A 13,919-nucleotide genomic window follows, 5' to 3' on the forward strand; every position below is an offset into this window, starting at 1 on the left:
GAAACAACATTTTCATTTATTTAGTTGATAATGCAACAGGTCAACGTTTTTCATTAAAACAGTATTCAGAAAATGTAATAAACAATATGGAACTTTTCCTCTTAAAACAGGAAGTGTGTGACTTCCTTTGCTACCTTTCCAAATTGCAGCAAATCTCTAGACAAAAAGCAACAATGCCCAGAAGTATTTTCCAACAGTTAGCACACATTTCTCCATGAAGCCATTTGTCAGAGAGAAGGTAGGTTAAGAGGAATGGAGACAAATAGATACATGGAGACTGATTATATGTTAACTATTGCATGATTAAAGTTGCATTTTGTTATAAATGCAGTAAAAGCTAGATGATTGGACAGTCCTCACTGTCTCTGTGTGCAAGGCCACAATGTACTACTGCATTAATATTACAAAATCACAAAGAGAAAGCATTTTGTTAACAATTATTATTATTATATATTATAATATATTATTAACAGTTCAAAAGTCCTGAAAGGCATCATATTCAACATCCTCATCTCAGCTTCTTCAAGAGGTCAACGGCTTCTTTATGGACCTGCAGAAAAAATAAAAAACATTGAGTATGTTCACATCAGCACATACTGCTCCTGCATCAAGACTCCTGCAGGTTGCTTTAATGTCTTACTCATGTAAACACAATAAATCATGGGCCTAATTCAAACGTCCCCCATAAATAAACCCTGAACCTTCACGGACTTAACGGACGTCATCTTATAAGTGCTTGAGTGCCTGAGCCCTAAGCCCTGGCAGAATTAGCAGGCGCACCTCAAAGTCCGTGGACATTTGGTTTGGGCCAAAGACTTAGTGCATGTACCTCTTTGTCTTCCACTGTGTGAGGAGGATAATCTTTTGCTTTGGTCAGCCACAGCAGAGCATTCGGATGGTCTTTCATGGCCATGTAGGTCTTGCCCATCATTAGCAGGTTTTTGCTGTAGAAGTTAGGATCAACTTGGGGAAATAAAAGGAAAAAAGAAGACAGGAATTTGTATTAGTTGAATGCATTTTAAAGCCTAAAAGAGAATCCTTTTCAAGATTTTTCTAAGGGATTGAGCTGCAGCCAACAGATCAGCAGATTTTCAATACAAACTGTCCTCAGAGACATTATTAGTATGCTGCGTTTTACCTTCTTCAGCTTTCAGGAAGAACCCCAAAGCCTGAGAAGAGGCAGAAAAACAAAAATGTTGAACTCTCTCTCTGAGCCCAAACAACAAAGTGACAAAAAACAGATGTCATTTCAGGCTGGAGCTGAATTGTGACAGTCAGCTGTTGTGCAGTTAGTAACTACAAAGACAACATTGTAGTAGACAGAGCAGCACTCACCTCCTCATACGTGGAGTCAGGTGGTGATGAGAAAATGACAGCCGCCACCTTGCGTTGATACCATGGCAGCTCGGCAAAAGCAAAGCACCTAAAAGAGAGAAGATAGAAAGATTTAAACAAAAAGTCCTAGTTCACATATGCAGTCTATCTATTACCATATTAGCACCATGGCTCTTTTATCAGCAATGTCTGAATAACTTGAAATTGCCATGAAATTTTGTTTAGACTCTCTGTTTCCTAGAGGATGAAGCCCCAACTTTTAATTAGTCTAATACTTTGGTTAATGACCAAATACCTTCCAGACTAATAATTCATGTTAGCTGCTGCCGTACTATGTTGCTAATTAGCAAATATTAGCTTGCTAAACATAGTTAGCTAGGATAACAAACATGGTAAATATTCCCTCTGAACTATTAGCATGTTAGCACTGAAAACTGAAAAATATTTTAATTTCAAATAGCCTGAGGTAACACATTCAAATGACTTGTTTTATTCAACCAACTGTCTAAAACACAAAGATATTCAACTTCCTATCATATATGATAAAGAAAAGCATAACATCACATTTAAGAAGCTGGGAAGGGTATATATTTGTCATTTTTGCTGGAAAAGTAAAAGGAACAAAATAGTTGACTATCAAAATAGTTGGCAATTAATTTCCTGTCGCTCCACTAATGGATTTACCACGCTGTATGTTAGCATGGTGAAGTTAGCTTTTAGCTCAAAGTACAACTGTATGGTCGCAGAGCTGCTAATGCCTTTAAACTCTTAGCTTTGTTCTGATATTTTTGCCTTTATTTGATAGAGTTGGCAGACAGAGACAGATGACATGTAACCAAAAGTCCCTAGCTGGACTCGAACCAGTGACGTTGCAGTTACATGGAAGTCCTTTCACACCCTAAGACCACCAAGACTGCCTCTGCTACACTTTTGATGACATTAACACTAAACATATGTGTACTTCCAGGTTTTGGACTTCAATATATTCATGTAAAGCAATAACAAAATGCTTTTTTAATCATTTCTGTTATTCTGTTAACCTTTAGTAGCAACAAAAAAGTACAGCTTTTTCTCCATGACAGTATCTGATCTCCTTTTTGGAAGAACGTCAGAATCTCAAATTCTTGTTCAAGTTTCTCCGTCTGGTTTGCATCCGCCTCTGCTGTTCCTCAGAGAGTGACATCTGCATTATTTCTGCCAGCATGTTTTGTTTTCTTCTTCACCCACTCCCCATCTCCACCGCCTCCCTACAGCAATCATCTTATTCTGCTGCAAACTCTTTGTGTGCTCAGCTTTCAGATGATCCAGAAACAGCTGCTCTGACAAATGATGCTCTTACAGTTAGTGTTTTGTTACAGTTAAAGAAAAAATAGACTCACCAATAACCCAAAATGTGCAAAGAAGTGGCATCTTTAGGGTTGAGCTCAATGGCTCTCTGGAGGACAAAGAGCAATATGTTTTCACTTCAGAACAGAGTTAAATGTAATAGTGATAATATGACAATGAGACAAATATCCTTTCACCTCTAGATGATTCCTGATGATGTATGAATTTCCAATTTTCACCTTGACACCCTCGTAATCCCCAATGTCGCTTAGACACACTGCGTACCACTGCAAATGAATTCAGAGTTAAGAGTTAGTTTTCTGATAAAATCCCTACAGAGACAAAAAAAAAACCCCCATCATGACCACAGATGTGAAAACTAATGACAAAACTTTCCTCTTTTTCTCTGATAACCCAGATGGAGATGAATCAGTAATGGCTTCTCTGAGAAACCACGGTTCTTACCTTATGTGCAGCGAAACAGTTGTCATCCTTCTCCAGAGCCTTCTTTGCATACTCAAAGGCCTCAAACGTCAGCTGCTTCTTGCGTTCGGCTGTCGTGTCGGGCAGGAGGGACAGGTCACGAGACGCACGGGCCAACCGCCACAGGAACTCTGCATTGTCACTGGACGTGCATGCAAACACACACACACACACACACATTATTGTCCGCCTTTCATATGTTAGACCTAAAGCTGTGTGTGGAAACAAAATCAGAACTTAAACCCACCATGTGTATAAAATATTTGACTTTAGTGCCCCTTAGTGGTAATAACACAAGAAGAAAAAAACTAGGGCAGACGGCAAGCACTCATATATTTATCTATCTATAAATATATGACTTGTCTATACTATTTATCTCTAATGCTGAACTATTTATGGTTTTGGAAATTTGATCTTTCAGATGCACTAGACCAATGGATGATAGTTTGAGATCAGTACTGCATAAAATACTCTGTTACAAGTCAAAGTTGCATTAAAAATATTATGTAAGTAAATATATAAAAGTATAAGTTGTAAAATTTACTGAAAGCAGAGGTTTACAAAGTGGGAGGAGGACCCCAAACAGTTTCGGGGGGACTCAGTGAGTGGTAGTGAGAAAATATTACATTAGTTATTACATTCATAAACAAAAGCAGATCACGTAAAATAGCATTAATGTGTGGGATTTAGTTAAAGAGATTGTTTTCACACTTTCCCAGAGTGAGAAACAGATAAATGCTTTCAGACAGAGCTTTTTATGTAAGTTGTATAGTCTGAAGTATGCCAAACAACAATATCAGGCTATCTTGGCTCAATTGTTGAGTGTCTATTGGATCACATAACATAATAATGGTCCCATAGGCATGCAGGAATTGAGTGAAACTAAACAGGGAGGGTGAGGACGGGCCTTTTTCTAAGCTTTTTCTGAGGGAACAGTCTCAGGCTTTGAAAACCCCTGATTTAAAGTATTTAAAGTAAAAGTACTAATGCAGCCAGTGTTATATTTATTGTTTATAGACAGTGCCTTTAAAAAAGTATTCACCACACTTAGAATTAGTCATGTTTTGTCATCTTAAAACATTGAATAAAAGAGGATTTAATGTGAATTTCTTTGACAGTGACAGACAGAAAAAGACCCTTCAATGTGAAGATGAAAACAGATCGTTACAACGTGATCAAAACAGAAACCAAACAAAAAACCACGACAAGAGCAGAGAGAGGAGTGAGATCTCTCCTTACCTGTCCTTATACTGCAGGAGCAGCTGGTACAGTTTCTCCGTCTCTGCACAGCTGTAAAGGTAGTCAGCCTGCTCCAAAACCTCCTCTAAACACACAAAATAGCATTAACAACAGCAAATTCAATTTTAAAAAGTTCTTATTCACCACACCAAACATTAACAAACATCCCTCTTCCTCAGTTTCATTTTCTTTCACAGCATTCCTCATCAAAACATCACACATATGTTACACACAGTTGATTAGGATTGTGGTATTCTACACTTGTGCTTGTGCTTTTGCGATACAATCAGTTTGCCAACTACCTTTCTCTAAAGCGTAGATCACAGCTGAACTCTGCACCCTGTGATAAGCTTGGTATGCCAGGCAGGAGAAAGCAGGGAGCCCCAGCAGGACTGCAGCTCTTCCACTCTGCAGCAAAACAAAGGAAGTAACAAACAGGTATGAAAACGCACAAAGAAATGAAAGCTACTGTCCTTTGTTCAGGCTTTAAAAAAGTGATACCTTCAAAATGAATTACAATGATCAGCTTCAGTTGACCTGAGGTAACCTTAGACTACTGGAGTGACAGAATAGAGGCAGGGGTGTCACTGAACTGGACTGTTCAAATAGGATCTGCCTAATTTGCATGCAGAAATTAAGACTATTCATGCTCATTCACATCATAATGACACAAATAGTGACAGACTTCAACACAGTAATGACAGCTCTGTTCCATATTGATGTAAAGCTGCAGGACATATGGCACACAGCAAAAACCCTGCTGACCTTTGACCTAAATAAGCATATAGGCCACTCCTGTACTTCCAGTGCAATATTTCTGAAAGTCTAACAAGTACAGCAGTTGAATATAAATGGTGTTAACAGCTGCAGGATAACAAAACAGTGTGATGAGTGAGAAATAAAAGTAGCAATTTACTGTCAGAGCAGTGGTCCTTCTCAAAGTGGTCCAATAGTGTCTCTCAGCTCCTCTGACTCTGAAGCCTGACTGTAAAGTCCTGGTCACACAACGCGTAAACACCGCGCCAGCCATTGTGTCACAAAACCCCAAAGCGCTGAATGACCACTGCACCAGGAATTACAAGCTTTCACACACTAAATGGGCCGGTCCGCAAATACAAACAAGAGGGGGGTGTTCAAAATCACGAACACAAAACGTTGCAGAAAATACAAACCTCTCCCCTACTCTATTTACCGCTATTATTTTAATGTTCCAGTTAAAATTACAAAGTGTGTTGAACATATTCTATGTGTTATATGTTACTTTACCACCGCAGCAGATTCAATTATCAGTGTTTAATTAGGCCTACAAAAAGTCTCTTTCTTGAACGCACCTCTCTAACGTGTCTCCTCGTTGTGCTCGCGACGGGAAACAAGCAAGTGCGGTGACAGTTCCGTCGAAACTTTATCACTTTCACGGGTCATATTACTTTGTTATTGTCATGCACAGTCTCATTATAGGATGACAAATGTACATAAAGGCAGACACAGTTACAAAAATAATATAACTTGACTTGAATAGGAGCATATGAGTGCGTAATGTGGTGTTAAATAAAGGAAGAGGTGGACTGAAGAGGTTAACGCTAGTTGGGGAGTATCGCTCCGCCCCGGGCCGTTCAGCTGCTCCCGTCAGACAAGGTTTACCACAGCATACAAGCGGAGGGATATATTTTTCCACAACTAAACTGGTAAATAAGTCTCAGTGCGCCTTTTTTAACTTACTTGAAAAAAAAAAAAAAAGAATTGTGTGTGTATGTGTGTGTCTGTGTGTGTGTGGACTGTCTTTTGAGAGGTCGCCACACCCACATAGCTGCCTCTTTCATAAACGTAATTAATTAACGGTGAGCTAAAAAAAAGAAAAGAAAGAGACGGTAATATAATAATAATAAAACTGTTATTCTGTATTTGTGTGTGTCAAATATGTATGTAGCGTTTATTTGTCAAATATTTTCATCAAAACTGTTTTCTCTTTCTACTTAAATATGTGCTGAATATGCTGTTTTGTTCCGTTAATTGTGTATTTTCTACTGTTCTGTAATATAAATGTAACCAAATGCTAAATGTAAGGTAACTAGCGGTCACTTCATGGCCAAAAACGCTCGACTGCAACCTGCTACCACTCCCACATTTACTGTCGGGACATTTTTGAAACGGACATCAGACAGGCACTATAGCCTACACTCATAAATTAACTATGTATACGTCTGTTTTATCTCAGATCAGGGGAGGACATAGACATAGGCTGTCAGCACAGAGAGGTTTAAGGAAGACACCGAGGAAGACCCAAGGCCCCAGTAACAGCTCCGGGCTTTGTAGTAAATTACTACAAGAGCCCCATCGATATTATCACCTATATTGGCAGTAAAAGTAAGATCACATGTCAAGTCCTCCGTTCAAAATGTTACTTGAGTAGAAGTACATAAGTAAAAGCAACAGAAGCTACTTAAAGTCAAAGTAACCACTATGCAGGTTGGACACTGTCAGCAAAGTACAGTACACAACTATCCCTCTGACATGTAGAGGGGTAGACGTATAAAGTAGCAGGACATTATTTAAATTAAATGCAAGTACCTCAGCACATGAGTTATTGCACAATTTGCACTTTATCACTCTCCACCTCTTGTCAATATTTGTAGTGGTCATTAGAGCCCAGCCAATATTGTCCTATCCCAGATTTATTGGTATCAGTGTATATGTTGTCTTATACACAAGGATATTTTGGTTTCATTTTTTAAAGTTACACAGACAGCATTTGATGTATATTTGATCCCTTTTCTTAAATCAACTTTAACATCTATGTACATTATGGTTTTGAGAATCCTAATAACGTTTACCGTGTCAGTGCACCCATGTCCTTTTATACATTTAGGTATATTGTTAAACTGTAAAATATTATACCTCCATATATCTTTATCAAAAGTGTTTGACATTTGAGGGATCATTGAAAAAATGATATTTATGTATACATTCTTTATATATCAGCCAATGTAGTGATGTTACTCCCTAATATCAATATCAGCATCGGCCCAAAAATCCCCAGTATCAGTCAGGTTGTAGTGATCATCTTCATCTGCTTTTAATGTGTGATTGATGTCATGTTGTATTATGTATGTTTGTATAATTATTATTATTATCTTAGTACAACAAGCTGCCATGGCTACAGCCCCAGTGATAGGAGCCACACATTTGGCCTCCAAGGTGGAGCTGACCATCTCCTGTGACCGCCTCTTGGACATGGACATCTTCTCTAAATCGGACCCTCTGTGTGTCTTATACATCAACACTTCAGGCTCCCACTGGTATGAGGTGTGTATTGTACCTGTGTGCACAGAAACTGTGGGTGTTCCTTGTTAAATATTTCCATATACTGTATCCATATACTGTACATGTTAGAATCCTGATTCAGCTTGAGTCATTTGCTACTGTCTTATTTTGTGAACCAGTTCGGGCGCACAGAGATGATCCTGAACAGCTTGAATCCGAGGTTCGCCAAGAAGTTTGTCATGGACTATTATTTCGAGATGTTGCAGAGGATGAAGTTTTGCGTTTATGACATCGACAGCGACAGCCATAATCTAGAAGATGATGATTTTCTGGGAGAGCTTGAATGTACCCTGGGCCAGGTGAGCTGCAGCGTCTGCAGGTTTAAGTGAAAAACATTGATCATGCTTTCATCTTTTCAGTGTTCCGTGATGCTTCCATGTGTTATGTGTTCAGATTGTTTCCAACAAGCAGATGACTCGCACTTTGACGTTAAAGGATGGGAGGCCTGCAGGTCATGGAACCATTACAGTGAGTGGGCAGGACTATATCTGGAGATGTGATTATAGCAAATAGCCATAAAAAAAACACCATCCTACTGTATAACTGCATTTAGTGACCTTTGATTGTGTTAGCCTCTGTTTCTTCAGTATGTGATTTTAGAGGGTCATGTCTGCATGTACTATGTCATTCACTGATTTCTGTATTTTGATAGACCGTCTGCCATATGGCCTAAAGCACAACATTGCCCATTTTTTAAATAGATCTATGCTGAAGAAATGACAGACAACAGAGTGGCACACTTTGAGGTATCAGGCCGCAAGCTGGACAAAAAGGTAATGTAGGTCATTTTAAATAGTCAGGACAATGACACTGGAGTACTTTATTATGTACACTGACTTTTGATTATGTTGTTAAAATTTTTATTGGGTACGGTTGTTTAGTATTTGTGGTGGTCCGACCCTTTCCTGGAATTCTACAAGAAGACTGAAACCGGATGGCTGCTTGCTCACAGGACAGAGGTACACACACTTATTCACCAACAGCTTTCTCCTCCGCTACAACAAACAGAATAATTACATCTCAATCTGTTTTATGTAGGTGATAAGAAACAACCTAAATCCAACATGGAAACCCTTCCGAATCTCACTACGAGCTCTCTGTGGAGGAGATGTGGAGAATCCTATAAAGGTTCATTCTTTCATATTCTTTTATTTTGCTATTTTAGTTCTTTATCTGTGTTTGTATTCCCAGTAAAATGTAGCTTATTAACACAACCTGCTTCTTTAAACCCCGGCTGAAGTGTGAAAATACTAGATTTGTTTGTTCCCTCTTATATTTTAGCTTGTGTTGTTGGCTTGATAGACCACGCTACTCTAACATACTAATGATTCATCTTCTAATTGCATTTTTTTTTCACCGTACAACGCTCCCACCCTTAAAGCCGGGTAGGGAGCGGGCTGCTTTCGACCCAGTTGGATAAGCAATGTGTGACGCAGTGCATGACATCCCTACGCAAAGGTGTGCATTGTTCTTATCTTCTTTTTACCTAGTTGAGTTACTGTCATTGTATTTACTGTGTTTACTTTTTTTTTATTTCTAATCCCTTAATTAACCAGGTTAAAGTCTGACTGAGATTAAAATCACTGTTTCAAGAGCGACCCGGCCAAGAGAACAACGTGAACATTGATTACCAGTAGTGTGATTGGTTATTTGAGCATGCGAGAGGTGTGACTGGAACTGTACACTTATGATGTGATGAAGCCTCCTTACTTACTGCAAATAGTGAATAACATAATATATAATATAATAATACAGTACTGTGCAAAAGTCTTTGATGCATTAGATTTGTTGTTTTAGCAATGCTATAATGACCATATATAATTATTTCTCAGTCTCTTTAATAGAATACCACCAGAAAATACAGGAAATGTGTATGCAGCTGAAAAAACAGCTTCTATTGGCTAAAGTGGCATGTATTTAGTGTGACCTCCCCTTACACTTGAGCAATAGCAGGAACCTTGCTCTGTTAATCCTAAATGGAATGGAACCCTAAGTAATATCATTGCTAACGCCTATATTTGTTCTACTATTTCAAGGCACAATAACTGTTATGAAAAAAGTCAATTATACCAGGTGTGAGCATTACATACACATGTTTGGAAGCTTGCTAATATATATAAGACCAACTTTCAATCACATCATTCCATTCAACATGTCAAAGATCACAGAATTTGACAGACATAAAATCATAATTTTGCATCAGCAAAGCCACTCTCAAAGGGAAATCAGCTTCAGTCAACTTCAGGACAGTCTCTCCAAAAGACTTCAAGACTGCTTAGTGACTTCTGTAGAAGTCATTTTGTATTGGAAATTGTTTTTATTTTTTTAATTTGTGTACATAAAAAATAAATATGGATAATATAAAAAAGAACAAAGCTAGTGGTGGCCTAAAATTTTGGCACAGTACTGTATATAAAGAATAATGCCTTCACAGATGTTAGTAATGTCTATCTAAAGCTATAGGCTATCATATCAACTTATATTTTATTCACCTGTGTTGACATCTTGTTGATCGTTGATCCTCAGGTTCTGTGCTACGACTATCACGTCAACGGCTCTCATGACCTCATCGGGGAATTTAAAACCACACTCGCGGAATTGCAAACAGAAACGCACGGTTCCCTGGTGAGGCATTGTGTGTGTGTTTGATTCCCATTCTCGTATTCTGTTACGTTATGTTCTGCTTATAATACAACTCTCATATGTATGACTCATACTCTCACAGGCGGAATTCAAATGCATTAACCCAAAAAAGTTGAGGAAGAGAGGCTATCAAAACTCTGGAGTCATTTGCATCAGGCGATGCCAGGTAATGATTGAGAAATGAGAAAGTTTAAAGCATCCTACTGCTATGATCTCTTCATCATTGTTTATTTTGTCTGAATTGGTACATCTTTTCATTGTTTCATAGACCATGCATTTTTAAAAGACAGCGAGGAATAATTGGTTGATTCATACATGTGTTATCGCATTGTTAATGCATCATTTAACCTTTCAGATAGAGAAGGAGTACACCTTCCTGGATTATATTATGGGGGGCTGTCAAATCAACTTCACTGTGAGTCTGGAAATGTCAAACACAACATTTAATACTCCTGTTTATGTTCTCAAATCCACAACGCAAACATACCGAATGTCATAAATACAACATGATTTTTTTAAATGGCCCTGAATTTGCTACTTCCAGGTAGCAATTGGATGAAAACTGTGTTGTGAGTCTCTTATTTGCATTGGGTCACTTGAACCTTATCCTCTCTCTGCCCCGGGCTAGATTGCCATCGACTTCACAGGCTCCAATGGTGACCCTCGAACTCCAGAGTCCCTCCACTACATCAACCCAGAGGGCTTCAATGAATACCTGACAGCCATCTGGGCAGTGGGTAATATCATCCAGGACTATGACAGGTAAACAACTCCATTTCACATTATCCTACCACTTACTCTACGAAACCAATCATCTTTTTCCTTTTATTTATTGTATGTGACAACCTTATATGAAGCCAGTCAGATAAAAGGGCTGTATGAATAAAGGATGCTTGATTACGTTGTTCATATTTTGGTGAATTTAATCTACTGACTCATACCTATACCTACAGTGTACATTTATTTATTTTCTGTTTTTTAGTAACAAGAAGTTTCCTGTCTTTGGGTTTGGAGCTCAGATCCCTCCCACCTGGCATGTATGAAAAAAAAAAACGTTTCAGATCCGAAACACTGTTATACACACTTAGCATCAGACATTTCATGGATCCGTCAGGTTAAAGTCATGTGTTCCTGTGACAATGATCCCTATTGACTTTGGTGATCCTGTGACATTTTGTATATTTCATAAAACAAATTTTAACTTGTGAAATATTTCAACAGTTACTTGATGGGTTTTCTAAAAACGTTCAAGGTTCCCAGATTATGAATACTAATGACTTTGCTCCTCCATTGATAACCTGAGGCTGATATTTGTGGTTGTAAGTTAAATCACTCAACAGGTGTTGATGGATTGTGGTGAATATGGTAGAGAATATAAACTTCACAGTGGTTTTCTGATTTGACTATCAAATTCTGAAAATGGTGAAATACTAAAGTTTATGTGTAATTATTTATCTCATGCTCACAGGTTGCCCATGAGTTTCCAGTCAATTTTGATCCAGCAAATCCTTTCTGTGATGGTAAGTAAACACTTGTTACAACACTGTGTTTGGCTATTAAAAGATGCATTTGCATTGCTGCCACTACTCCTATTTATATGTGTGCGTGTGTGTGTTGCAGGCATAGAGGGGGTGGTGCAGGCTTACCAAAAGTGCCTACCTCAGATAAAGCTCTGGGGACCCACCAACTTTGCTCCAATTATCAGCCACGTTTCCCGCTTTGCCAGACAAGCTCTCCACCAGAATATGGCCTCAGTAAGTAGCCAAAGAGCAAGTGTCTGAATACTGAGTGTGAAATCTAATGACAAATTTTTCTTTCTTCACCTGCAGCAATACTTCGTGCTGCTCATCATCACAGACGGAGTGATCACAGACATGGACAAGACCCGCACCGCAATCGTAGAGGCCTCTCGTCTGCCAATGTCTATCATCATAGTGGGTGTGGGTAAAGCAGACTTCAGCGCAATGGAGTTCCTCGACAGCGATGACAGACTGCTGCGTGGGCCCACCGGTGAAGTCGCGGCACGAGACATCGTCCAGTTTGTACCCTTCAGAGATTTTCAAGTAAGCTGCTGGTCACCACTATATACTACAGTAAGTACAGGAAGTTAGAGTCTGTACCCGAGATGTTCTCAGAATTCATGAGAGAATATGTCACGGTCAGTTATTAATACTCAGTTGTTCACTGGGCTATATTTCGTACATCGCTGCTCCTTTACGTTTTGCTCTTAACATCGATCTGACCACAAACGCTCCACACCGCCTTTCCTCTAGCCTTCTTTTTATTGAATTGCTCAGTGTGAGTTGTGAGTAGCACAGGCTCGGGTACACATTAATAGGTTAAGGTCCTGAAGGCCAAGACTGGTCAGTCATTTATGTCAATTTCTCATTGCAGGGAAACAGTGTGGCCCTCGCACAGAGCGTCCTGGCAGAACTGCCCGATCAAGTTTCCTCCTTCTTCAATTCTTACAAGCTGAAACCCCCTAATACACTGAACGTTTCAGGGCCATCCTGGAAAGACTAACCAAAATGCCTTACATTTATAAAATGCATCTTCTGTAACCTCTGTCTGTTTTTATTGTATGGAAAGGCATGAATCACTGTGAAGAAATGTTTACAGCTTGTGCTGTTATATGAAAGTGGGGTTGAAAACAATATGAATAAAACTGTGTGACCCAAATCTGTGATTTCATAAAGTTTTCAAACTAACATATTAATATTAAAAAAATGTCTGTGACCAAAGAGACAATGATGGCATATTGTGCATGATAACACAGAACAATCAGAATGAAATGAATCAGAATATTGTCTGTGCACTGGAAATGTATCAGTTGGCATGTGGAGATGGCTTTGTTGATTAAGTGTCATTATTTCTTGTACATTTCTTTTCTCTGTTGTACCTTAACATCTTTTTAATATTAATGTAATTAATCCATTTTATGCAGAATTCTTACAATCTTACTCTGAGATAGCAGCAGACACTACATAATGGAAACATAATGTAAAAGTGCGATTACAGGAACAATCATGCATGTGGAAGTTTGTCCTTATATAAGTCTGTGTAACACTGCAATTAAAGGCCTTTATTTTATTGTACTATTGTATCTGTCTTTCCATTTTGTACTGTACACTCCACTGTGCTTATTTTTACATTCTGTTGCTCTCAGTCCAAACATCAACACAACTTAACTATTGAAGAGATACTTTCTCATCACCAGTGGTTTGTTAGCCCAGTAAACGCACAAATGATATGCAGTCATAATTATTATTATGAGTATATATTGATAAGATACAAATAAAAATAATCATTTATTAGTTCCACAATGGAGAAATTTCCTGTGATACAACAGCAAATGGATAGCAAAAATTGAAAGAGCATCAAGTAAGTAAACAAGCAATGTGGACAATAGGTATTAATAACAATCACACTTAATTTACTGTTTTTTCACATACACTGCAACAAGAAACCATTGTTTTAGTTAAGGCTGATATGGGCGAATGCTTGTGATCAATAAAAGGAGATTCACATAATGTCAGTGTTTTATTAACACTGCTCGACATGAAAAACAAAAT

General features: G+C 38.4%; 2 protein-coding genes across 4 annotated transcripts; one reads left to right on the top strand and one right to left on the bottom strand.

Annotated features, from left to right (window-relative positions):
- rmdn1 (regulator of microtubule dynamics 1) lies at window positions 1-5,470 on the bottom strand. The gene is made up of 10 exons (XM_053342068.1): window positions 5,300-5,470; window positions 4,686-4,791; window positions 4,384-4,468; window positions 3,127-3,286; window positions 2,859-2,948; window positions 2,715-2,770; window positions 1,336-1,423; window positions 1,139-1,169; window positions 830-963; window positions 1-550 (listed from the first exon to the last, which is right to left on the bottom strand). The coding sequence occupies exons 1-10, from the start codon at window positions 5,411-5,413 to the stop codon at window positions 509-511; spliced, it is 906 nt and encodes a 301-aa protein (XP_053198043.1). The 5' UTR covers window positions 5,414-5,470; the 3' UTR covers window positions 1-508.
- Window positions 5,471-6,027: 557 nt separating this feature from the next.
- LOC128382074 (copine-3-like) lies at window positions 6,028-13,442 on the top strand. Of its 3 annotated transcripts, none has more exons than XM_053342052.1 (17): window positions 6,037-6,068; window positions 6,599-6,747; window positions 7,520-7,686; window positions 7,824-8,003; window positions 8,098-8,172; window positions 8,406-8,477; window positions 8,586-8,663; window positions 8,743-8,832; window positions 10,231-10,329; window positions 10,430-10,513; window positions 10,703-10,762; window positions 10,976-11,109; window positions 11,330-11,384; window positions 11,816-11,867; window positions 11,968-12,101; window positions 12,177-12,440; window positions 12,742-13,442. In XM_053342052.1, the coding sequence occupies exons 3-17, from the start codon at window positions 7,534-7,536 to the stop codon at window positions 12,868-12,870; spliced, it is 1,659 nt and encodes a 552-aa protein (XP_053198027.1). In that variant the 5' UTR covers window positions 6,037-6,068; window positions 6,599-6,747; window positions 7,520-7,533; the 3' UTR covers window positions 12,871-13,442. The 3 variants fall into 3 exon arrangements, with proteins under 3 accessions (XP_053198028.1, XP_053198027.1, XP_053198029.1); XM_053342054.1 differs by having other exon boundaries at window positions 6,040-6,068; window positions 12,177-12,410; XM_053342053.1 differs by lacking the exon at window positions 6,599-6,747 and having other exon boundaries at window positions 6,028-6,068.
- The last annotated feature ends 477 nt before the right edge of the window (window positions 13,443-13,919 follow it).

Source organism: Scomber japonicus, chromosome 21 (assembly GCF_027409825.1).
Source record: "Scomber japonicus isolate fScoJap1 chromosome 21, fScoJap1.pri, whole genome shotgun sequence".
NCBI lineage: Eukaryota > Metazoa > Chordata > Actinopteri > Scombriformes > Scombridae > Scomber > Scomber japonicus.